A 27,241-nucleotide genomic window follows, 5' to 3' on the forward strand; every position below is an offset into this window, starting at 1 on the left:
GACTCTTGAAACTCCCTTGGATTGCAAGGAGATCAAACCAGTCAATCCTAAAGAAAATCAGTCCTAATTATTTATTGGAAGGACTGATGCTAAAGCTGAAACTCCAGTACTTTGGCCACCTGATGCGAAGAACTGATTCACTGGAAAAGACCCTGATGCTGGGAAAGATTGAAGGCAGGAGGAGAAGGGGAAGACAGTGGATGAGATGGTTGGATGGCATCACTGACGGGATGGACATGAGTTTGAGCAAGCTCCAAGGGTTGGTGATGGACAGGGAAGCCTGGCGTGCTCCAGTCCATGGAGCCACAAAGAGTTTGACAAGACTGAGCAACTGAACTGTAATATAATACTAATCATATAACTAACATTTAATACATATTAGACCACCTTAAGAGAACAAACAAAACACTAGAAATTCAGGAAAATAATTTGCATGCAAATAATTGCTATATATTATATATTTGTTAAGCTAGTCTCCAGGCAATATTTAATAACTTGGTACAAATTAGGTGGATATGAAATTGAAACTGTATTTATTACTTAAAGTTTCTTTTAATTTAAAGCTTTGATTTATGGAGACTGAACATCTCACCTTTGGTCCAGAGGTTTGCATTATATTTGGTATAATATCTGTGCTTTTCACTGAAGGCAAAAAGCAAATTTTAAAACATTATTACCAAACTTTTTACCAAAGAGAGAGAAACCTGCTAATTTAAGTGCATTAGAAAAAAAGTTATAACATTTGCAGTCACAACAGTGTTATACAAAGTGTTATGTAAACAGTGTTATATAAGGCAACAACAAAAAATTCAAAGACTACTTTGTTGATACTGATAAATTCTGAGTTGCTTTTCATCTCAAATTGGATTTGATATTGATGTTACTAAGTTAACATGAGTTTTCAAATATACTTTGGACCTATGCAATTTTTATACTGGTATTCTGTTTGAAAGTTAAATCAATCCATCTAAAAATATTGGAAATAATTTTGTCAAAGTAGGTGAAAATATATAAGAAAAATTACTTATTGATAGTCAATTCAGTTACTGAGACTTTAAAATATATTCAGAACAATTTGGGTACTTGAAACTACTCTTTTAAGTATAAATTTTATGGAATCTAAACACATTAAATGTCTGATAAAAAATTTAGCTCTCAAATAGAAATTTTTTAGTTGTAAAAGGCACACCAATTTTTAAAGGCTTAGTATGAAGGAGTTTTTAAAGATATCAATGATTTTTTAAATGCTTATGTTTTAAAATGATCATTTGAATACAGTGGACCACTATTTATTAAATTTATACAGATACCATAGAGTTAGATGTTGTTACTAAAATATCACTTTACCTGTAACACCTAGTATCTAATCTAGTAATTACTATCACCTCAACTTTAGTCATTAACCATAATTTTTCATCTGTGTTGGCTGGTTGGTGAAATACTATGTCATGAACTGGTGCTTTGCTTAGAGTAGAAGCAAACTTTTAAAAGATGATTTTAAAGATGGAAGCGTGACAGAAAATTGAGCTTTGTGCAAGAGTAATAAAATTCAAGGTAGCCAGTATCTTACATAATGATTTTTAAAGATTATAACACAGTTAGCAAAAGCACTTAAACAAAATTAAACCAAAAAGCTGCATTATTAATAGCACCCATCTGTAACTAAATATAATTTTCTAAAAGTTGATTTGAGGATCAATTTTCTTCAGTTTCTGCTATTAAAATCATTAGTTTGACTTTAGATACAACCCACAACAATAAAAAACATTATGCCATACCTCATTGCTCTTCTTGATTTTAGGTGCCTAATATATGTGTCTTGAAAGTAGTCAGTCACATATTGTGCTCCTTTTGGCAAAGGTTGCTAAATATAATCATAGATAAACTGAAAAAAAAAAAATGAGAACACTTAATTTCAGTGCAAAATCAAACCTGGCATTATATAAATTGGCAACAGAAACTACAAAAAATTTTTAAAGAACACTGTTGATACTAATAAATGCTAAGTAGCTTTTCAAGTCACTTTCCCATATGCTACTCTAAATACATTCACAAAAATATCCACAGAGGTTGTTAGTGGTAGTTTCCCACTAGTGCAGTTTTTTTTTTTTAGTCAGAATTATTAAGACATAATTCTAACTCCCTTAAAGTGTTAAAATAGATTTCTGTTCTTCTAACTGGCAGTCACTGTAATAACAGTAATGAGTAGTCAACATGCAGTCTATGAATGGTGTAAAACAGTTCAAATATAGAAGCGACTGTCATATCATTATTGTTGGGTTTTGAAGATTTTTCCCTATGGAAAACATAAGCAAGTGCTCATTTCTTTCCCTGAAATATATGATAGGAAGAATAACATTGAAGTTTGGCTTAGATTATTTAAAAATATATGTTGTAAACTCAAGAAAATCAAAAAACTTTTAAGAAGTACAAACAGTAAGTCAATAAAGAAGGTAAAACGGGTTAATGATAAATGCTCAGTTAGACCTTAAGAAGTAAAAGATTTTCTAAAAAATAAATGAAGAACAAATAAACACAGTAGTAACATGGTAGATTTTAATCAACAATATAATAACCATTTGTGAAAGTGAAAGTGACAGCCACTCAGTCGTGTCTGACTCTTTGCGACCCCATGGACTCGTCCATGGAATTCTCCAGGCCAGAATACTGGAGTGGATAGCTTTTCCCTTCTCCAGGGGATCTTCCCAACCCAGGGATCAAACCCAGGTCTCCCGCATTGCAGGTGGATTCTTTACTAGCTGAACCACAAGGGAGGCCTATAAGAAATCTGCATTAAATACAGATTATTATTTTCAATAGACAGGTTGAAGAGTAAAGCAAGATATACCAAAAGAAAGCTGGACTAACTATGTTGATTTCAATTACAGTAGACTCAGAATAAGAAATATAGATAAAAAGCAAGATTATATAACAATATGGAATCAGTTCTCCAAGAAGACATAACAATCCGAAATGTGTATGCACCAAACAGCTCAGTGTCCACTTAGTCCCCTCTGACTCTTTGTGGTCCTGTGGACTGTAGCCCACCAGGCTCCTCTGTCCATGGGATTTTCCAGGCAAGAATACTGGAGCGAGTTGCCATTTCCTACTCCAGGGGATCTTTCTGACCCAGGGATCAAACCTGTGTCTTTCATGCCTCCTGCATTGCAGGCAGATTCTTTACCACTTAGCCATGTGGGCAGCCTCTGCACCAAAAAACAGACTCTTAAATAGATGTAAGCAAGCATTAATAGACTAAAAGGAGAAATAGACAAATTTACCACTATATTTGGAAAATTCAACCCTTACTTTTCAGTATTTGATAGAATGAGTAGACAGAAAATCAGTAAAAATATAGATGACCTGGACAATACCTAGCAACCACTTGATTTAATTGACATTTATAAAACATTCTATACAACCATAACATAATACACATTTTTCTCAAACATACAAAAACACATTCATAGAGATTGTGGCCAGTAGGAAAGATTTAAATTTAAAGGAATACAATTCATACAAACTTCTTGGGCCATAACAAAATTAAAATAGCAGTCAATAATAAAAGTTATCCAGAAAGTACCCAAATACTTGGCAATTAAACAATACATTTCTAAGTAACCCATAGGTTAAAGAAAAGGGACTTTTAAAAATATTTAAGAGGCTTCCCTGGTGGCTCAATGATAAAGAATCCGCTTGCCAATGCAGGAGACACAGGTTTGATCCCTGGTCTGGGAAGATCCCACATGCCATATAGCAACCTTGTGGCCTTGTACCACAATTATTGAGCCTGTGCTCTAGAGCCCAGGAATTGCAACTACTGAACCCATGTGCTGCAACTACTGAAGCCCACTCTGTCTACAACAAGAGAAATCACTGCAATGAGAAGCTTATGCACTGCAACTCAGAGTACCCCTCCACACACACTCGCCACAACTAGAGAAAAGCCTGCACAGCAACAAAGACACAGTATAGCCAAAAAGAAATAAATAAAACTATAAAAATACTTTAACTAACTGAAAATGAAAATACAACAATATCAAAATTTGTGTGGTGCAGCTAAGCAATACTTAGAAGGAAATTTATAGCAATAACTACTTATGTGAGAAAATAAGAAAGGTAAGAAAAACAAGTAATTGAAGTTTTTACCTTAAAAAGCTAGAGGGAAAAAAAGCAAACTAAAATTGAAATAAATAGAAGGAAAGGAATAATAAAGATTGGCAAGAAATCAAAGAAAAGAAATGAAAGACAAATAGAGGAAATCAATGAACCAAAACCTGATTCTTTGAAATGGTCAAAAAAAACTTTTAGTCAGGATGACCAAGAAAAAAAAAAAAAATGTAAAATACCCATATCAGGAATGAAGAAAAAAAAACTGTGCTACTGATCCCACAGATATTAAAATTAATTATAATAAGGGACTACTTAACTCTATGCCCATAAACTTGAAAACGTAAATGAAATACAATAATTCTTTAAAAAGAGAAACTATTAATGTCAAAACTCACCCCCACAAAAAAAGTGATAACCTGAATATTCTGGTATCTGTTTTTTAAGTTAAATGTATAGCATAAAAACTTTCTGAAAAAGAAAAATCCAGGTCAGATAGTTTCACTGCCAAATTTCACCAAATATTAAAAAAAAAAATCTTTACAATCTCTTCCAGAAAATAGAAGAGAAGGGTATCCTTTCCAATTAATTTAAAAAACATTTTATTGGTGTATAGTTGATTTCCTTCCCAATTAATTGTATAAGGTCACATTATGAAAGAAGAAAACTATAGACCAATTTCCCTCATAAATACAGATTCCAAGACTCTCATCAAAATATTATCAAAATAAATCCAGAAATATACTGAAAAAATACATCTCAGTCTAGTGGGGTTCATCTCACAAACAAAAGACTGATTCTACATTCAAACATCAATTAGTGTCATTTACCATATTAACAGGCTAAACTGAAAAAAAAAACAAAAACCTCAGAAGATGCAAAAAAGTGTTTGACTAAGTTAATCATTTAGTCATAAAACTTCTCAATGAATTATATATAGAAAGAAACTTCCTTAAACTAATAAAGCCCATTTATGAAAAGTCTACAGTTCCGATCGTACTTGGTGAAAGATTGAATGCTTTCTTGATAAGAATTAGGAGCAAGAAAAGAGGTCCTTTCTCTCCACTTCTATTCAACATTGTACTTAAAATCCTAGCCAGTGCAATTAAGCAAGAAAAAAAAAATTAAAGGCATACCTGATTATCTATGTAGAAAATCCCAAAGAATCTATGTATACTTTAAAAATTTCCTAAAAAAATAAGTGATTTTTAAAGGATTAAAGATAAAAGATAATATAGAAGAGTCAGCAATAAACACTTGGAATTTGAAATTTTAAAAATCCCAATTATAATAGCATTTTCCTCTCCTTCATAAATGGCTACTTAGGTATAAATCTAAAAGCCCAATTAAAAGATATTGTCAGATTGGATCAAAAGGAAGGCTACCCTCAAGAAATTTGCTTTAAAGATAGAAGTATAACTATAGTAAAACTGAAAAGAGGGAAAATAACATAACAAACTAATACTAATCAAAAGAAAGCTATATTAATATCAGACAGTATAGATTTTAAAGGAAAATATAACCAGTGATAAATGGTACAATTTCAAAATGATAAACAGATCAATTCAGCAACAGTTTATCAATCTACATATTTATATCCATCTCTCTCTAAAAAGAGAGTCAGGAGTCAAAAAGCCAGACCTGATAAAGCTGTAAGGAGAAAGACTTATGTATTTATATCCTCATTTACAGTTAGAGATGTTAATTTATAACTGATAGGGCACATATATAGAAAATCAATAAGGATTTAGAAGGGCTGAACAACACAATTCTTATTAAAATCTCAGGCATTTTCACAGAAATTAAGCTCTTTTTAGACAGTATATGGAAATGGTGAGAACCTCAAAGAGTCAAAATAATTTTGAAAAAGAACACAATAGGAATATTCACCATAACCAAATTCAAGACTTATTTATTGTAAGGCTAAAGGTATCAAGAGAGTGTGGCACTGGCAGAACAAGATAGATAACTGGATGAGAACAGAGTTTAGGATGGATCTATATTTACATGGTCGATTAATTCTCAAGAAAGAAGCAAAGGCAATTCAGTCTAAAACACACAGTGCTGAAACAAATATTCATATGCAAAGGTATGAACTTTGACCAATATCTAACATCAAATACAAAAATTAACTTAAAAATGACCATAGACCTACAAATCTGGAAAACTCAGCAGTGGCCACAGGACTGGAAATGGTCAGTTTTCATTCCAATCCCAAAGAAAGGCAATGCCAAAGAATGTTCAAACTACAGCACAATTGCACTCATCTAACATGCTAGTAAAGTAATGCTCAAAATTCTTCAAGCCAGGCTTCAACAGTACATGAACCATGTACTTCCAGATGTTCAAGCTGGATTTAGAAAAGGCAGAGCAACCAGAGATCAAACTGTCAACATCTGCTGGATCATCAAAAAAGCAAGAGAGTTCCAGAAAACATCTACTTTTGCTTTATTGACTATGCCAAAGCCTTTGATCATGTGGACCACAGCAAACTGTGGAATATTCTTCAAGAGATGGGAATACCAGACCACCTGACCTGCCTCCTGAGAAATCTGTATGCAGGTATGGAAGCAACAGTTAGAACTGGACATGGAACAACAGACTGGATCCAAATAGAGAAAGGAGTATGTCAAGGCTGTATATTGTCACCCTGCTTATTTAACTTACATGCAGAGTACATCAGGAGAAATGCCAGACTGGATGAAGCACAAACTGGAATCAAGATTGCCGAGAGAAATATCAGTAACCTCAGGTGTGCCGATGACACCACCCTTATGGCAGAGAGAGAAGAACTAAAGAGCCTCTTGATGAAGCCAAAAGAGGAGACTGAAAAAGTTGGCTTAAAGCTCAACATTCAGAAAACTAAGATCATGGCATCTGGTCCCATCACTTCATGGGAAATAGATGGGGAAACAGTGGAAACAGTGAGACACTTTATTTTGGGGGGCTCCAAAATCACTACAGATGGTGACTACAGCCATGAAATTAAAAGACACTTGCTCCTTGGAAGAAAAGCTATGACAAACCTAGACAGCATATTAAAAAGCAGAGACATTACTTTACTAACAAAAGTCCGTCTAGTCAAAGCTATGGTTTTTCCAGTGGTCATGTATGGATGAGAGTTGGACTATAAAGAATGCTGAGCATCGAAGACTTGATGCTTTTGAACTGTGGTGTTGGAGAAGACTCTTGAGAGTCCCTTGGACTGCAAGGAGATCCAACCAGTCCATCTTAAAGGAAATCAGTCGTGAATATTCATTGGAAGGACTGATGCTGAAGCTGTACTTTGGCCACCTGGTGTGAAGAACCGACTCTTTGGAAAAGACCCTGATGCTGGGAAGGATTGAAGGTGGGAGGAAAAAGGGGACGACAGAGGATGAGATGGTTGGATGGCATCACCAATGCAATGGACATGAGTTTGAGTAGGCTCTGGGAGTTGGTGATGGACAGGGAATCTGGCATGCTGTAGTCCATGGGGTCGCAGAGCTGGACACGATTGAGGGACTGAACTGAACTGAATAACACTATAAAACTTCTGGAAGAAAATGTAAGAGAAAAGTCTTCATTACCTTAAGGTATAAATCCAGTATTTCTTTGATAGAAGACAAAAAGTAGAAACTGTATAAGTTAAAAATGGATAAATTAAGGACATCTGCACTTGGAAAGATGCTGATAATATAATGAATATAAGTCATAGACAGGAAGAAAGCATTTGCCTGTCACACATTTTATTTGTATCCAAAATATATAATAAACTCTGTAAATTCAGTGATAAGAAAATAAACTACCCAATTTATTTAATAGGTAGAAACTTTGAACAGAGACTTCACAAAAGTAGATATGTGAATGGCAAATGATCACATGAAAAGATGGTCAACATCAAACATCACTGGAGAAATTAAAATTAAAACCTTACTGAAATGCCATCACACACTTATTAGAATGGCTAAAGTTGAAAGGATTGATCATATTGAATGATACTAAGGATGGGGAATAACTGGAATCTTCAAATAGTTCTGTTAGAATGTAAAATGGTAAAGCCATTTTGGGAAACAGTTTTACTTGATAGTTCCTTTCAAAGTTGAACACACATCTACCATATAATCAGATTATTCCACTCCAAGATATTTACCCAAGATAAATGAAAGCCAGTATTCATATAAAGACCTGTAAAATGTTCATAGCAGCTTTATTTTTCATAGTAAAAAACTAGAAACAACCCAAATGTTCATCAGGTGAACAGATAAACATACTGTGATATAGTCATATAAAGAAATACTATTTATCCATAAAAAGAAATGAACTGACACATTTGACAACATAAATTTCAAAATAATCATGCCAAATAAAGTCAATGAAAACAATACAAATAACAATAAAATAATAACATTTGTAGAAACTGTATTTTTTTTTACCACAATTGTATGAAATTAGAAATCAACTACAGAAAGAAAACCAGGAAAAGAACAAACACATGGAGACTAAACAGCAAGCTATTTAAAAAATGAATTCAAAGAGGAAATAAGAAAATACCTCAAGACACATCAAAATGGAAACAAAATTTTCCAAAATCTATAGGATGCTGCAAAAGCAGGTATAAGAGTGAAGTTCACATATATACACATACTTTACTACACACTTGAAACTAACACAGTGTTGTGCATTAGCCATACTTCAATAAAAAATTAAATTAAGAACAAGATAAAATAGCTCCATGGGGCTATTCATCTTGATTTTACGCCATCTAAATACTGTTAGATATGCCATTAATGATTATGTAAATTATCAATGAAATAAATAAGGACAGAAGGTGCTGTGAATCACATTATCAGATATTCTTTGTTCACTGACATTGTATTTTATATCATTATAGTAATATTATATCATAGAAAAGAACTCTGAGAAAATATGTTCAATATTGATATCACCCCACTGAATTACTGTTCAGCTTATCTTCTTTTAAGTATTATCCTCAAAAGTCTTGGATATCGTCTAGGCAAAGAGTTAGTGAACTCTCAGTCTCTGAGAATTCTAATTTGGATTTCAGTTGCCAAAGATACTGTATTGAACATGACGATGTTTCTGTCCTCTTAGTGCTTAAATTCTAGTGAGAGAAAAACTAAACTAAATAAACAATAAATAGTTAAACAAGTAAAAAGCAAGTTCACTTCTAAAGGTAATCAAGTGATATTAAGAAAATAGGTTAATGGCAAAGAGGGTCACTGGGTGGCTATTTTAGGTCAAGTAGTTGGGGAAGACCTCTTTTACATAACTTTTAAGCTGGACTTGAATGATTAAGAGGAGCCAGCCTTGCAGAAAATTGGGAAGAAGTGAAGGCAAAATGCCAAGGTGAATAGGAAGAGTAAATGTAAGCACATCTGTCCCAGCTGTTTTACAATACTACCTTCTCTAGGTCACTGAGTCATTCACACCTCTCTCAGAGAGATACACCAGTGCTAGTACCCAACCAGGCACCCACACATCCTTATAGTTATAGCTCTGAATTAATATAATCCATTTTGGAGGTTAGGAGTGTAGGTGGGGAGGGTTGCTCTATCACTCCCTGAAGACTAAAAGTGATAAGAAATCACAAGCCACCATGGCTACTTCTACTGAATGGTCATAGCATTCCCAAATTTTGGATAACTTTTTAAAAAGGATATTGTTGATCATAGGAGAAAAGAAAAAGAGAGTGAAGAATTAATACAAATTCGCAACTACTGGCAACACAGGTCAAAAAGTATACCTTATACTCAAGAAAAACATAAGCAAATGTTTCCCACTTCCACAGGTAAGTGGAAAATCTGAGGATATGTTCACGGGAACTAAAATAACACAACTTGGTTGTGAAAGTGAAAGTGTTAATAGCTCAGTATCCAGCTCTTTGTGATATGAACTGCAGCTTGCCAGGTTCCTCTGTCCATGGAATACTCCAGGCAAGAATACTGGAGTGGGTAGCCATTCCCTTATCCAGGGGGTCTCCCCGACCCAGGGATCAAACCTGGGTCTTCCACATTGCACTCAGATTCTTTACTGTCTGAGCCATCAGGGTAGCCCCAACTTAGTAGTACAAGACATATAAAGACTATCAAGATAAGATATAAACATAGACTTGAGAAATATCACTGAATACTTGTTAAAAAACAATTATTGGCGCATAGTTGATTTACAATGTTGTATTAGTTTTAGGTGTACAGCAAAGTGAATAAGTTATGTATATACCTATATCTGCTCTTTTTTTTTTAAGATTCTTTTCCCATATAGGGCATTTCACAGTATTGAGTAGAGGTCCCTGAGTTATACAAGCAGGTTTTTCTTAGTTATCTATTTTATATATAGTAGTGACTGAATATTTTTATACCAAGTAGTTGAACTTTAGTCTGTATGAGACTGAGAATTACTAAAAGTTATTTGAGAATGGCAGTGACCAATCTAGAAACTTGGTGCAGAACAGAGATTAGGAGCAGAGAGGTCAGTTAGAAAGCTACTATAATAATTAAATTTAGAACTAATGACTATTTGAACTTAAGTAATGGATTAATCTGGCAATGATCACCTTCCAAAATGCTCAATGTCCACACTTGACAAGAATGCAGTAAAATAGGCACTGTAGAATATTGCTGGTAGAAATGGAATTTGTACTTTTCTGAGGTACAATGAAGTGGGATTGGATTTAAGAGACAGAGGAGAAGAGGTAAAAAAGACCAGAAGACTAATAGATATCAAGGATGACAAAAGAGAATAGATATATTGAAGAAGACTATGAGGTTTCAAGTCTGATTTTGCAAGGTGACTAGACTATTAACAGAAATGAGGTAACAGGAGGAGATAACAGGAAAGAGAAGAACGTATTCAACAGATCATGAGGACCTGCATTGATTCCTCAAGATACTGCTTAACCTAGGAAAAATTCACTCGAATTTAGTGTCTATATTTACATATGTAAAATGATGCAAGGATGGTTCAATATCTGCAAATCAATCAATGTGATACACCACAATAATAAAAAGGATAAAAATCACACGATCAGGAAAAGCATTTGACAAAATTCAACATCCATTCATGATTAAAAAAAAAAAAACTCTCATCAAATTGTACAGAGGGAACATATCTCAGCATAGTTAAGGCCATGTATGATACAATCACAGCTAATATCACCTCAATGCTGAAAAGCAGGAATCGTTTCCTTTAAAACTGGGAACAAGACAAGGATGCCCACTTGTACCACTTATAAATAAAAGGTACTAGAAGTTCTAGCCATGGCAATCAGATAACAAACAGAAATTAAAGCTATTCAAATTAAAGGAAGGGCAGGGCAAAAATGGGGCTTCCTCAGTGGCTCAGCAGTAAAGAATCTGCCTGCAATGCAGGAAATTCAGAAGATGCAGGTTCGATCCCTAGGGGAGGAAGTTCCCCTGGAGTAGGAAATGGCAACCCAGTATTCTTGCCTGGAAAATTCCATGGACAGAGGATCCTGGCAGGCTACAGTCTGTGGGGTCACAAAGAGACACAACTTAGTGACTAAACAACAAAAACAACAAGGGCAAAAATGACACTACTTGCAGATGACATGATACTCTAAATAGAGAACTCTGAAGTCTCCACCCAAAAGCTATTAGAACTAAAAAATGAATTCAGTAAGGTTGCAGGATACAAGATTAATATACAGAAATCTGTTAGTTTGCTGTACACTAATAATGAACTACCAGAAAGAGAAAGCAAGCAAACAAGCTCGTTTAAAACTGTGTTAATAAAATACTTCGGAATAAACTTAATCAAGGAGGTTAAAGACCTATACTTTGAAAACTATAAAACATGGATAAAGGAAATTTGTAGATGATACAAAAAAATGGAAAGATATTCTGTGTTCATAAATTGGACAAATTAATATTGTTAAAATAACCATACTATCCAAAGCAATCTATAGATTTAATGAAATATCTATCATAATAACCAGGACGTTGTTCACTAACTAGAATAATCGGAAAATTTGTACAGAACTGCAAAAGACCCCGAATTTCCAAAGCAATCTTGAGAAAAAAGAAAAAAGCTAGAGGTATCACCTTCTCAGACTTCAGACTATATGAAAAAGTCTTGAAATCAAAATACTGGTATTGTCACAAAAACAGACACATAGATCAATGGAACAGAATAGAGAGCCAGGAACTAAATCCACACACTTAAGGTCGATAAATCTATAACAAAGATGTAAGACTATACAGTGGGAAAAAAAAGAGTCTCAGTGCTGGGAAACTGGACAGCTACATGTAAAGGAATGAGATTAGAACATTTCCTCACACTTTATACAAGAATAAACTCAAAATTATTTAAAGATCTAAATGTAAGATCTGAAACCATAAAACTCATAGAAGAGAATACAGGCAGACCATTCTTTGATATAAATGTAAGCAATATTTTTTTTTGGACTTGTCTCCTAAGGCAAATGAAACACATGCAAAAATAAACCATGAAACTAAACTGAACTTATAAGATTTGCACAGCAAATGAAATGATTATTAAAATTAAAAGACAGTGTATTGAGTGGGACAAAATATTTGCAAATGATAGGACCAGTTAGGGGTTACTATCTAAAGTATAGTTCGATTATCTTTTATTAGATATTTTATCTTTATCTTTTATTAGATATATGTAATATTGATCTATCACCAACTTGAAGCCTGGTAATTTCTCCCTCATGTGTACATACAGTAAAACTTCTAATTTTTAATGTTTTCATTATAATTGACTATTGTCAGGATACATTTAACAGGAGGCTTCCTGTGTGCTGTTTTCAGTCTTGCATGAATTCTATGTTCCTTAACAGCACCTGAATACAGGTGCCAGAGAGCTGGCAAGCCCCCTCTCGGGGATAATAGAAATTCATGTATCTCATTCGTATGGAAATTCCATACAGGTGAACAACAGCCATTTACAAGTCTCCTCCTTTCTAATATGTAAAGTTACTTTTACAACCCCCTCTCTAGAGAATAATTCTAGCCTCTGGCTTTCTAGATGACTTGTTAGATTTTTGATCCCTATCTTTGCTAAAAAGGGCTATCTGGTAGGAGAGTATATATATGCCCACAATATGTTGAATATATGCCTTTGTTCCACCAGAGCACTGGTCACTGTGTCTTTCCTCATTTTCTCTCGCTCTCTTGCTCTCTCCCTCTCTCCGTTTCAGGCTGCTTCCACGGAGCACAGGTGTCCACCGTGTCTACTTATTTGCCCAGGCTTTCAAGACCTCTTCGTGAGGGCGCCCTGAGCCTACGTAGACGGTGCTAGCTCTTTGTCCTAGAGTTATATTGGCATACTGTGTAAACCAGGGAATATCAGCCTCTTTTCTTCCTTCTTTTCTTATCGGTCGACTCTGTACCCCCAAGTTCCGGTCCATTAAAGGACCACAACAGACTATCACTATCAATTTTCTTATAACAAGTTTCTCTAGTGTCCAGGTAATAATTTATCTGCAATTCAGGGTAACTGAAATGGTTCAGTCTTATCCTTGCTTATTACTGTTTCCTTGAGAATTTCCAGGACAACGTTAGAAAGCAAACAAACAAAAAACTAGTGGTAAGGGCGTGAATCCTTGTCTTGCTCATCCGCACATCTTTTACAGTAATTGGAATGTGTTTTGTCATAAAATTTAATATTTACTTACGAGAAGATTGACCTAAAATTCTCTGGTGAACCAAATATCTTTAACTGTCAATAATCTGGAATACAGAATTTTCTGACCCCCTTTTACAGGTGGAGAAATTGAGGTTCAAAAAGTTTATCATTTACACAAAGCCCGAGGGTTAGTTTGAGCAAAATCTCTCCCAAATTCTTTTTCTGTTATGTGAATAGTAACTACTAAGGTACTTGAAGAAAGCTGGCTCTAGCATCACTGCTGTGTTCCTTTCAGACTTAAGACTATTAAGAAGCCAAGGTTCCAACAAGGCACAGTTACCCCAGTAGTTAACTTTGGGTTGGGTCTCCGCAATAGTCAACACCAGCACTGTGGCGAGGCGGGGTCTCACGCTCTAACCAATATGATTTACATGTTTGGGGGCGAGAGGCAGGTTGGAAATCACAGCTTATCGGATGGCGCCAGAGGATCCTTGAAGCCAGCTCCTGGCTCTCAAACCAAGAGGAAGGCCAAGATTTGCTGGTCTTCAGTGCTCATCATTCTCTTAGCCCGAGTCGCCTCCTCTCCGCCCCCTGCAGGCCGACCAGGGAACTGCTCAGGGGCCGAGTTGGGCCGGGAGCACGAAGCCGACAGCTCTGGCCGGCGGGGCTGTGGCGGCGGTTCCACCGACTGCAGGCCGGCCACCCGGGCGCGGAGACAGCGGGCCATGGCACGGGTGCTGATCGTGGGCGCCGGACTGACGGGAAGCTTGTGCGCGGCGCTGCTGAGGAGGGAGGCGTCCAGTCCTCTGCGCCTCGCTGTGTGGGACAAGGCCGGGGACTCAGGTGGGTCGTTTCCGGACGGAAGCCACGGAAAGGAAGCCGGCGGGCACGCTGGCTTCTAAGGTGGCCTGGGCCTTCTCTGAGTAAGGCCGCGGGGAACACCCAGCCGGTCGGCGGGCGCCTGATCACGTGATCGGAGACTTCCGGCGCCCGGGAAGGCCCGAGGAGTGGGCGCGAGTTGGGGCGGCGACCCGGGCCGGGAGGTCTGGCTGAGGCGGGGCGGGGTCGGGGGGAAGGGCAGGATACCCGAGCACTTCACTTGGAGGCCTGAGCGGCCTGGGAGGCATCCTGACTGGAGTTTGCAAAGCTTGGGCCTACCGCTGTCGCCAAGAAGTGATTTTTTTTTCTTGGCTGCTCAGTACCCTGGCAGCTTTCTTTAGATCATGAGAATCCTTCAGTGCCCATTGACCACGACTTTCCGAAGATCTATCTACTTGAGAGAATCCTGTCCCTCTCCTGAAACCTGACAGCAAGAGGGAAAGCATTCGTTGATTCTGACATTTCATTCATTATTTTGTTTTCTTTGGTCTGTTCATTCATTCGCTTTATTCAGATCAGTCCGTAGATGCAGCAGGCACAGTGCTGAAGGCTGCTGTATTATTCATGTGTTCTTTTTAAAAAATATCTCACATCCCCACACTGAATTGTCTCTGTTAATTACTTCCTAACAGTGTTAGATGACAAAACCTTCAATTTAAAAAACAAACAGTTTTTTTTAGATCTCTGGAATCTGGAGAAAACAAATTTAAAAATGTATTATTATGAAATCTAAAAGTAAAAAAAATTAAAAATATGTTTTCTGAAACAGTTCTAAGTTATCCATTGGTGTAACCTGGGGTGATCAGTGTTAATTGTGAAATATTCATTCTAATATATTAAGATATTTTCCTGGGGACTAATTCAAGGAGGAAGAATGACTACAGCCAGCAGTCCTCATAATCCACAGAGCACAGTGGACTTGGGTGCCCAGTATATCACCTGCACTCCTCATTATGCCGAAATACACCAAAGGTGAGTTAGTTGAAAGGAGTGAAATCAGTCTTCCTGGTTGAGGATGTAAAAAGATACAAATCATCCATTTTTAACAGAGTTAAAACTTTGACTCTTGTAATATAGTGAAATTATATCATCATCATTGATCATAGTATTAATAGCAATGAAAGATTTACATGAGTAAAGTGGGAAAACTGTAATACATGCCTCTCCAGTTGTTGTGAAGATCAGGTGAGATGTTATATGGAACATGGTAAAGGCTGAATAAATAGGAAGTAACTATGTTGGTGTTGAGAAAGAGGACAGATAACTGTGATGGAAGTCAAATCTTAACCAGATTTAAAATTGGTGTAATGAATACCTTTTTGTTTATTTTCACTGACTTTAATTTTGAAATATATGAGAAAGTAGACCTCTGACTACGATCAGCAAAAGACTATGGATTCTCAAAATATTTCCGTTCTTCACCAAAATTATGTCTTATTAACACAAAACATATGTTGAGTTGTTTATAGGAAGATTTCTAGTTTTTATTTAGGATTATAATCTCGAAGAATTCTTTGAAGGGAATATAGTGTTTAGAGCTAAGTATAGCATATAGTTATGTTATACATTTTGATTTGTTTCAGTTTTTATGATGAATTGTTAGCTGGTGGCATTTTGAAGCCTCTGACCTCTCCTATTGAAGGAATGGTGATAAAAGAAGGAGAATGTAACTTTGTAGCACCTCATGGAGTTTCTTCAATTATTAACCATTACTTGAAACAATCAGGTGAGAATAAAATTTTCTCTGCCTTCTTTTAAAGTAAGCATTTAAACTAAAAGTTATACACATAATTAAATATTAATACTGTAAGGAAAGTTATAAAATAGATGTTCTCCTATGCACCACTCAATAGCTAGTTTTCTTCCCCTAAAGTAATCACTGTTTCCTATATATGCTTCCAGGAAAATGTTTATGCATCTATCTCTTGCTCTATGTGACTGTCTCTATTTCCCTATTCATAGACATTTGTATATATTCTTTTTTAAAACATAGATGAGATTATTTTATATAAGCCATTCTATGCTTTATTTCATCTATGTTTATAATAAACCTATCTCTATCTCTGTCTCTCTACCTATGTCTGTGTCTGTCCTATTGATACTATCTCTCCGGAGAACCCTGACTAATACATAGTCATTGACTGAATCATATCTTTGGTCTATTTTCATATCAGCAAACTCAGTGTTCTTCATTCTTTTCAATGCTTGTTCAGTATTACATGGTATATGTATATCATTATTTATTTAACTGTTAACTTTCTGTTAAGTATGTAGATTGTTTGGGGGGTTAGGGATTGCTTTGCTTTATGCTAGTACCAATATTGCTGCAATTTCTAGCTCTGACACACTTTTGAACGTGTATCTGTAGGATCAGTTCCTAACAGTATAGGAGGTGTGTCAATGGTTTGTGCGTTTTTTATTTAACTAAGTTGTGCCATCTATTCCTATTAAGGAATATATCATCAATAGTAAATGAGAACGTGTCTTTCTGTACATCTTGATATTATGGAAAATAAAATTCTTTGCCCATATTATGGGTTGAAATGATATTTCCTTGTGTTCTGATTTGCGTTTATTTAGTTATGAGTGAATTTATGCACCTTTGTTTTGCTAACCATTTTTTTCTGTGAATGTCTTATAACCTTTGCCCAGTTTCTATGAGGATTTTCATTTGTTTTTATGTATATTATGAGTGCTTTAAAATGGACTTTTTTTGAAAAGGATGACAAATAATCCTGGATGATTAATGATTTATCCTTTAAAACAGAAATAGACTTATTGATAAATCATAATTAAATGCTCAATTGAAGATCATTGAGGAAAAGTATAGGTTGAGACTTTGTTTTATTTCATAAGCTATTTCTAGAATAATTACTGTTTTGGACTACATCAAATAGTACTTGGGCTTCTCTGGTGGCTCAGATGATAAAGAATCTGCCTGCAATGCAGGAGACCTGGGTTCGATCCCTGGGTTGGGAAAATGGAGAAGGGAATGGCTCCCCACTCCAGTATTCTTGCCTGGAGAATTCCAAGGGCAGAGGAGCCTGACAGGCTACAGTCCATTGGGTCTTAAAGAGTCGAACATGACTGAGCGACTAAGCACAGCACAGCACAAATGTTACTTACTGTGAAGCCTGAGAATCCCGACACTGGACACGAGAGAAGGCAGTGAGATTGAATATACAACATGAGACACAGTAAATACCATTCCAGGCAAGGCCATTTCTTCATCTAGGATTTAGAATATTATGGTGTAGTCATCAGGATTTTCCAGAAAAAAACAGAACCGAAAGACTATATTTATATAGATAGGTAAATTTATTGTAAAGAATTAGCTTATGTGATTTTGGAGGCTGGCAAGTCTGAAGATCTGCCGGGTGAATTGACAAGCTAGAGATCCAGGAGAGCTGATGGTTTAGTTTCAGTCCAAAAGCCTGAGACCCTGGAGAGGTGAAGGTACGGTTCCAGTTTCGGTGGCTGGCGAGCTCAGACCCCGAGAAGAGCAGATGTTTCAGTTCAAGTCTGAAGGTAGGAGAATGAAACAGTGTCCCAGTTCAAAGGCTATCAGACAGGAAGACTTATTTACTGGTGGGAGGGTCAGCCTTTCTGTTTTATTCAGGCCTGTGACTGATTGGATGATACCCACCTACATTACGGAGGGCAACCTGCTTTATTCAGTCTACCAATTTAAATATTACTTTCTTCCAAAACACCCTCACAGACATACTCAGAATAGTGTTTGCCAAATATATGAGAACCTCATGACTCAGTCAAGTTGACATGTAAAATTAACCATCACAGATGGTGACACTATTTGTATATTTTGTAGAATGTCATCAGCTTCATATATTGCCACCATATAACTTTTTAAAAAAATCTCATTTGCGTCATGACTTTTACTTAACCCAAATTAGATGCACATACTTATTAGAATCTCTAAGTACTTACTAATTGTATTATATATCTAGCCATCCATATATGCATACACCTATTCATTCAATAAACATTTGCTGAGTGCTTACTATACACTGTTTTAGACACTAGTGTATACAAGAACCAAAGTTCCTGCCATCATATAGCTAAGGGACAGTCCTTGAATACACCACACCTACATCCTTTTTGTGTTAGGTGTTTGGGGTAATATATGGTTTTGGGTTTTCTTTTTCCAATTTTGCTTTGGAAACTCTTGGGAGAAGAGGTCATATTTAATTATTTGTAGCTCACATAGAATCTAATGGTACCTGGTATATAGTAGGTAGGTATAAGTGATATAGATTTAGATTTCTTATATATATATATATATATATATATATATATATAAAAATATATGTGTGTGCTTAGTCACTTCAATCATGTCTGACTGTTTGCAACCCTATGGACTGTAGCCCACCAGGTTCCTGTCCATGGCAAGAATATTGGGGCAGATTGCCATGCCCTTCTCCAGGGGATCTTCTCGACCCAGGTATTAAACCCCACGTGTTTTACGTCTCTTGCATTGGCATGTGAGTTCTTTCCCAATAATGCCACCTGGGAAACCCTATATATAAAGATACATATATTTATTCATTGTAGTTTAGCCAATTCTTCCTCAAAACCTCTTTATACTTTGAATTTGTACTGTCTCTTGAGAGCATGAGTACTTTAGATTTTCTTATCACTATGTGAAATATTTAAGTAACTTTTAAAAAATAATTACATACTAATAGTTGAAAATTTGGAAAATAGAGAAAAGTAGCAGGGAAAAGTGTTGCAATAATATGTAAGTCAGCCATAAGTTCATTCTGTGACATATTTTCTGCTTTTATAAAAAAATAATTTTTACATAATTGAGTTCAAGGCCTACGTAATTTGAGTGTATATAAACTTTTTCTCAGTTTATTTTAATAATATCTTTGTAATGTTTCAAGAGGTCTTTCCACCCTCTACCCAGATCTATTATTAGAGGTTTTATAAACCATCTATACGATTTAAAATTTTATAATTATATCCCTTCAAAAAAGTGTTAGTCACTCAGTTGGGTCCCCATGGACTATAGCCTGACAGGCTCCGTTGTCTATGGAATTCTCCAGGCAAGAATACTTAAATGGGTAGCCATTCCCTTCTCCAGGGGATCTTCCCAACCTAGGAATCGAACCTGGGTCTCCTGCATTGCACACGGATTCTTTCTGTCTGAGCCACCAGGGAAGCCCCTATATCCCTTTAAACATTCTTTAAACTTCTTTAAATCTTTCTGCCTATAAATGGCTCCTATCCTATTTTAGTATTTCCACAATGAAATTTGAGAGTCCCTGGAATCGGAATGACCTGGATTCAAATTCACGTTCTACCACACTTTCTTAGCTGTGTAATATTAGGAAAGTGTTAAAATCTGTACTTTAGTTCTTTCATTGGAAAAATGAGAACAGTAAAAATACCTACTGCAAAGTTTTGTGAAGAATAAAGGATATAATCCACCCATTGCCAATTCAAGCAAATAATAGGCCATATACTTAGAAATCTCTTGATAAATGTTAGCTTAAAAAATAATCTTCTTAAATGAAGCTGATCTTTGCATGTGCTCAGTGTATAACAACCTAATACTTTACATTTTGGAATCAGTTGAGTTCACACCCCTACAATCTTATGATACAACCAGTTTTATTTAGTTTGTGACCAGACTTCCAAGGAAATTATCTGTAAAAGGTATATCCAGTCAGGTACGCTCTAGAATAGGTTCAAATCTCTAAAGCCAATATTTAAATAGACTGGTTTTCCAGAATGAGTGGTAAAGGGTAAGAGGAAATAGGCACATGTCACTTGTGTTCTGTTCTCATTTATTGTTCCATGTGTTCACATTAAGCTTATTACAGAGAAAAGTGTTTATTGGCATTAATTTTACCTACTTCCGGTTTTTCCAATTAATGCTGTCTTCTGAGTAAATAAAATGTGATTTGTCTATTTTTCTGTTTTATTTATTTATTTATATATTTGTTGTCACTGTTGTAGGAGTAGGAGAAATTTGAAAGAACAAAAACTACTCTATCATTTGTTAAAAGCTATTTATCTGATGCTGTTAGGCATTTAGCATACATCATTTCTAATTATTATATAGCCATTCATAGTAGTTGTTATCATTATTCTCATTTACTAATGAGAAAAATGAGACTCAGACAAGTTAAGTACATTGCTTATAATGGCTTAACTAGTAAGTAAGATGCCAGCACTCTCTTTAAGCTGACCCTGTTGTCATTTCCTTTAGAGGATCCCATGGAGGACAATGAGAATGCCTCAAACCTCTGATTTAACATATTTTCCTTCCTGGTTTTTCCCCTACAGTTTGAGAGGATGCCCCCATCCCACTCTGGTTCAAGAGAACAGACTCATAGAGCCCTTCTCCTGGGCCCCCTCTTTCACTGATTAGTCTCTGCCTCAGGGGGAAGGAAGGGGCTACCGAGGAGTCATGCCATTTTATTTCTTTATATGCACCCGGGAAGATCAGTCACATGATGATGGTTCCTTCTGTGACATTTGGACAGTGATGAACCAAGTCCTTTTGCTTTTGAATAAGGCCCATGTTATTAAATCATTCATAAGAGGATGAATTTAGTTTCCAGGACAGGGTGAGCAGCTTTTATTTGGTTTGGCCTTATGACTCAGCTGGTAAAGAATCTGCCTGCAATGTGGGAAACCTGGGTTCTATCCCTGGGTTGGGAAGATCCCCTGGAGAAGGGAACGGCTACCCACTCCAGCATTCTGGCCTGGAGAATTCTGTGGACCGTATGGTCCATGGGTCGCAAAGAGTCAGACACGACTGAGTGACTTTCACTTTCGTTTCACCGTAGGAAGAATTATTGCTGTATTTATTTGTTTTTATTTTACCATCTACTTCAAAAAGGGACAGGACTAACAATTGAAAGTCAACATGGACAACATATTGGTTTGGCCAAAAAGTTCATTGGGATTTTCCATAAGATGCCATGGAAAAGTCTAAACAAACTTTTTGGCCAACCAAAATGGTTTATTAGAAAAGATAGTTTAATTTGCAGATGCTATCAGCTAGTGTGACTTCTTTCTGGCAATATTTAATTTTATCATATTCTCCCTTTTTACTTTTGTGTTTATTTTCTTTCTAAAATTCAGTTCAGTTCAGTCGCTCAGTCATGTCTGACTCTTTGCCACCCCATGAGTTGCAGCACGCCAGGCCTCCCTATCCATCACCAATTCCCAGAGTCTACCCAAACCCATGTCCATCGAGTTGGTGATGCCATCCAGCCATCTCCTCCTCTGTCGTCCCCTTCTCCTCCTGCCCCCAATCCTTCCCAGCATTAGGGTCTTTTCCAGTGAGTCAACTCTTTGCATGAGGTGGCCAAAGTATTGGAGTTTCAGCTTCAACATCAATCCTTCCAATAAACACCCAGGACTGATCTCCTTTAGGATGGACTGGTTGGATCTTCTTGCTGTCCAAGGGGACTCTCAAGAGTCTTCTCCAACACCACAGTTCAAAAGCATCAATTCTTCAGCACTCAGCTTTCTTTACAACCCAACTCTCACATCCATACATGACCACTGGAAAAACCATAGCCTTGACTAGACGGACCTTTGTTGGCAAAGTAATGTCTCTGCTTTTTAATATGCTATCTAGGTTGGTCATAACTTTCCTTCCAAGGAGTAAGTAAGCGTCTTTTAATTTCATGGCTGCAATCACCATCAGCAGTGATTTTGGAGCCTAGAAAAATAAAGTCATCCACTGTTTGCACTGTTTCCCCATCTATTTCCCATGAAGTGATGGGACCAGATGCCATAATATTAATGTAAGGTAATGGGCAGTTCTGTCTCAAAATGGCTCCTAGGTAGGTGATCGTGGCACTCATCCATAACAGTGTCTTTCAGAGAGAAAGTAGTGGGTAACCTGGGAGTCTTGGTTAAGCACTCCACAGTGAACTTTAAGCAGTGCTTGTAGTTAGATACTGCTTACTGGTCCATTTCAGTAGTTCTAAACTGAAACCTGTTTGTAGGAAATTATTGGAGAAAGATAAATTTAGATTCTTTAACATAGAAGGGCTTCCCTGGTGGCTCAAGACGGTAAAGAATCTGCCTGCAGTGCAGGAGGCCAGTTCTATCCCTCAGTCAGGAAGATCCCCTGGAGAAGGAAATGGCAACCCACTTCATTGTTGCTTAGAGAATTACATGGACAGAGGAGCCTGGCAGGCTGCAGTCCCTGAAGTCACAAAGGGTCGAACATGACTAACACTTGTGACTAAGATTTTCTAACATGGAGGAAGGCAGGGGATAGGCATTGGATAAATACATAACAGAAGCATATTTGTCTTTGTAAAATGGTTAAAATTTCTTTGTAGTTTGATATCTTTGTAGCTATCTGCAGATTTTTAAAGAAAATTTTATGAAATATGTGCTGGGGAAACAGTGGTAAGTAAAACACATTGAACCTCACCTTTGTTACTGTAGAGCGTAGTTGGAGGGAAAGACAAAAACTAATTTCATGCACAGAAAAATGTACATAATAAATGCTAAGAAGAAAAACTGTGAGCGTTATGAGTGAGCTATAGTAATAGGACCTAAACTAACATGAGTCTGAGAAGAGTGAGAACGGGGAGATGTGTCAGCAAAAGCATCTCTGAAGAACCAATGTTTTCATGGATACTTGAAAGGTGAGCAAGAGTGAACTAGGCCAAGAGCTGAGAGGTAAGAACTGCATGCGATGGACATATCAAGTTGAAACTATTCTCAAGTAGGAGGAAGATGGTGCATTTATGGAATGAAAAGGTCATTGTGACTGGAGGGTAGTAAATGAGGGAGAAACAGTAGGTGAAGTTCAAGAGTAAGGCAGGGGCCAGATCATAAGGGGCTTTGTAAGCACTATTAAGACTTTATGATTAATCCTAAATACAATGAGAAACCTCTGAAAAATTATATGCAACACAGGGACATGGTGATATTTACTAAGCTCAGACTGAAAATTTTTATGTAGTTTTCTGGCTGTTTAAAAATTATCTTCCAGAGCCTTACATTTGGTTATGTGATCCTTTCAAAAGTTATTAGTTACTTTCACAAGGAAATGCCACTTTCCCAGAAACTTGAATCATCACAATTGGAAAGAAAAACTTCCTGGTTAGAGCAGGTATACCACTGCCCCTAACTCTTGGAAAATGCTGTTTTTGAGTGGCTTTGCCAGTTGCAGTGTTAGATTTGCGTCTATTTATCCACCCCAGTGGTTCTCACACTTTAATGTGCATGGTAATAAACCTGGAGGCTTCTTAAATGCAGACTACTAGGCCTGATCCCCAAATTCTGATTCAGGTCTGAGTTGTGACCTGAGAATTTGTGCTTCTAGCAAGTTCCAAGGTGCTTCTGGTCTGAGGTCCACATCTAGAGAACCACTGATATTCATCTTGCAGAACACTTCAGGACCACTGGGATATGTGTCTAAGGTGTTTGATTGGATATGAAGAATTTCTGTTAATAGTTGGTACAGTTCAGTTCTCTTAACCACACCCTCCTAGTGACCACCAAAAGCAAAACCAATGTAATTCTGTTTTCAAAGGGAGTATTATGTAAAACACAACTGAATAAAGTTTATAAAGTCAGTTGACTTACTTGAAGTTTCGATCAGGGCCAGGACTTAGAGAGAGGCACTTGAGGCAACTAAGTTAAGGGAAAGACATCCTAAAGAAACTGAAAAGAGGAAAGTGGAGCCTCTCTGCTTGGAGTATAGGGAATGGTGGGTGTGAGTTCAAAGCGCCAATTATTTGCACCTTCCCTGAAGAGGGGACTTAGAGAAACCCTCAGGCAAGTTGGAACGCTATTTACAAACCCTTATTATAATTCTTTGAACAGAATGACTCTAATTGCCTCAAAGAGATTGAGGGCATCGGTCCTTCTAACATATTTGCATTTTATTTTTAAAATTTGTAATTACTATATTGTAGAATTATTCAAGGGAATATGAAAGATATAAAGGTGTATGAGATCTAGAGAAGACCTTACATGGAGGAGCCCAAGAGTATTTGGGGATTGATAAGACATATCTAGGGCTTCCCAGGTGGCACTAGTGCTAAAAAGCCTGTCTGCCAACGCAAGAAATGTAAGAGATGCGGGTTCCATCCCTGGGATGGGAAGATCCCCTGCAGGAGAGCATGGCAGTCCACTCCAGAATTCTTGCCTGGAGAATCCCGTGGGCAGAGGAGCCTGGTGGGCTACAGTCCATAGCGTTGCTAAGAATCAAACACGACTGAAGCGACTTAGCAAGACATATCTAAAACATAGAGATACTTTGAATCAGTGTCCAAATGAGTGGTAAAAGCAGTGATTATGGAGATGAGAAGGATCAGACTGAGCTAGGGTAGCTATGGAAAGGGGCCTTCATGCCAAGGTTGGACTTAAGCTAGATTCTTAGTAGCTAGGAATATGAGATGTCACATGCAATGATGGACAGGATCTTTTTGTGTACTTTTTTTTCCTTTATTCCATTTTCATTTATTTCCTTTCTATTCATGAGGCCAAATAAAAGTAGATTTGTTTTAAAATGAAAGTTTTCTGAAAACTAGAATGTGAGGTAAGAACTAGTATACCAAGGGAACTTAATGATCCAATTATATTTTCCTAGCTTTCAGTTCATAATTCATTCTCTTAAACAAATATTGATTAAATACCTCTGTTCCCAGTATAATACTTTGTATACTATATGCTATACATAGAAAAAATAGGTGTAAACTCATGGAGCTTACAGATTAAAAGGGAATAAAATATCAATCATATAAGTACTCAAATAATTATTAAAATATATTTGTGATAAGTGCAAAGAAGGGAAAAAAGATGAGAGGATATTCCAGATTGTATTTTTCTTAATTTTTATTCTTCTTAATTAAGATAATTGATCTACTGATGAGACTTGGATTTTGCTTACAGAGTTATTTTTTCTGGTTTAATAGGGAATATTGATATTTTTAATGAGGAATATTACCAGAGAGAAGAATCCTTAACACCTTTACTAAGATGTATACTTGCTCTACCAAGATAGTGATCTTTATAGTCAGAAGGATGGGGATTTAAATCATGGCATGACATTTCTAAATCTGTTTCCTTTTCTGTGAAATGAATTGGTGTAATGTATATCTAGTGTTTGGCATAGCCTTGGCATACAGTAGATGATTAACGAAAGATAGCCATGGTTACTCTTGTTATTCATTGTAGTAGTATTTTTTTCCCCCAGCAGGCATTGATAGGGAAGTCTAACAGTACCAGAAGGGAGGGGGTCCCATTACACGAGATAGAAAGTGAAGCCCAGGAAGCTGTAGAAGATGAACTTCACATTCTGCTCATCTGAATGCATCCAGTTTGTGACTTCTCTTCCCCCTCATTTGTGTGGAAAATCCTGATTATGTGAGCATGATTTTGTGTTTGGAACAGGTGCTGAGATCTGCTTCAGACAACGTGTGACCCAGATCAATTTGAGAAACGACAAATGGGAAGTCTCCAGGGAAACAGGCTCCTCTGAGCAGTTTGATATCGTTATCCTCACGATGCCCGCTCCTCAGATTCTGCAGCTTCGAGGTGACATCGCCAACTGTGAGTCTCAGCCCGCGCTGTTTACCTCAGGGACTGGGCTTTCTCTGATCTGAGTGAATTCAGCTTAACTGTCTTAGCAAAGGGGAGAGACAGGTTCTACTGATTTGCATGTTCTAAAAACAGATACTATGGCTTGGTTCGTGATACTAGTCTAGGTCAAACTGCAATCCAGATTTAAAAAAATAAAATAAAAATTGAGTATTTCTCCTTTTGTTCTTGCCTTTAAGAAGTAAGTATTTTTGAGGGAGATATAGTAGTTTGACCCACAAGAACAGTCTCTTTGTGGCCATTCTGGAAAAAAAGATTTTTATGATGTAAACATTGATTATATGACAAACATGGTAAACTTTATCTAGAATTGTTCCTGAGTCGGAGTCTCAGGTTCTTCCCTGACTGAAATTTGTTGGACTCACCCTTTACCTGACTTCTCCCACCTCTTTTCATAAAAAACAGCTTTGAGACTAATTCACATACTATACAACCCATCCACCTGAAGTGTGTATTTCAATGGTATTTATTTCAGATATCCAGTGACATGAAGCCATTCCCATAGTCAATAGCTCTCACTTCCATCCCTCCATCTTCCATCCCTGCCCCCAGCTCTAAGCAGCCAGTAAGCTAGTTTCTGTCTCTGTCCAGTTCCCTGTTATCTGGATTCTCAAGAAAAGCTTTTCTAAAGCTCTGCTTTGCATCTACCTGTGCCAGGTTTAACTGATTATTCCCCTGACCTTCATCGTGTTTTGAGTGAACCTGACACATTAAAGTCATTGATTTCTGGATGATACTTCATATTGCCTTGAATTCCATGAGTTGGAACAAAACAGTCTTGTGATGGTGGCAAGACTTCAAGGATGTGACATGCCAGGAGCTCTTGACTTTGTTGCGTGACTGAAGGTGACATTGGATTTGATTGAGAAACGCCTTTTGGCACCATTAGAAAGAAAACGCAATAAGTATGGTTTATAGATCTTAGATTTAGAACTGTAATAGAGCTTGTTCTCTGAGGAAGAATGGAGCTTGATATTTCATCTTGAAAGCAGTTTGAGTATCAGTTCTACCATGCAGTAACAATATA

General features: G+C 36.7%; 2 protein-coding genes across 34 annotated transcripts in view; one reads left to right on the plus strand and one right to left on the minus strand.

The window, feature by feature from the left end:
* The window catches only part of LIPJ (lipase family member J), a 58,691-nt gene extending 49,572 nt beyond the window's left edge, over nt 1–9,119 (minus strand). For 4 of the 29 annotated variants that reach the window (XM_081556528.1, XM_081556539.1, XM_081556520.1 and 1 more), the window contains exons 1-3: nt 9,052–9,119; nt 8,644–8,692; nt 1,779–1,864 (exon numbers count right to left, since the gene is read on the minus strand). In XM_081556528.1, the coding sequence (XP_081412654.1) occupies nt 1,779–1,864; nt 8,644–8,655 (98 nt within the window). In that variant the 5' untranslated portion in view covers nt 8,656–8,692; nt 9,052–9,119. Of the gene's footprint in view, nt 1–1,778; nt 1,909–5,246; nt 5,300–7,679; nt 7,729–8,643; nt 8,693–8,961 lie in introns of those variants that run through there. The other 25 variants (XR_014073032.1, XM_081556588.1, XM_081556548.1 and 22 more) reach the window with 15 other exon arrangements.
* A 5,226-nt stretch (nt 9,120–14,345) lies between these two features.
* The window catches only part of RNLS (renalase, FAD dependent amine oxidase), a 269,408-nt gene continuing 256,512 nt past the window's right edge, over nt 14,346–27,241 (plus strand). For 3 of the 5 annotated variants that reach the window (XR_014072988.1, XR_014072984.1, XM_081556416.1), the window contains exons 1-4: nt 14,346–14,565; nt 15,468–15,573; nt 16,185–16,327; nt 26,008–26,166. Coding sequence is in view for 3 of the 5 variants with exons in the window: in XM_081556416.1 (XP_081412542.1) it covers nt 14,448–14,565; nt 15,468–15,573; nt 16,185–16,327; nt 26,008–26,166 (526 nt within the window). In the remaining 2 variants the exon portion in view is untranslated. The other 2 variants (XM_081556428.1, XM_081556437.1) reach the window with 2 other exon arrangements.

This window comes from Giraffa tippelskirchi, chromosome 2 (assembly GCF_054371585.1).
Source record: "Giraffa tippelskirchi isolate mGirTip1 chromosome 2, T2T-mGirTip1v1.2.pri, whole genome shotgun sequence".
In the NCBI taxonomy this organism is placed as follows: Eukaryota; Metazoa; Chordata; class Mammalia; order Artiodactyla; family Giraffidae; genus Giraffa; species Giraffa tippelskirchi.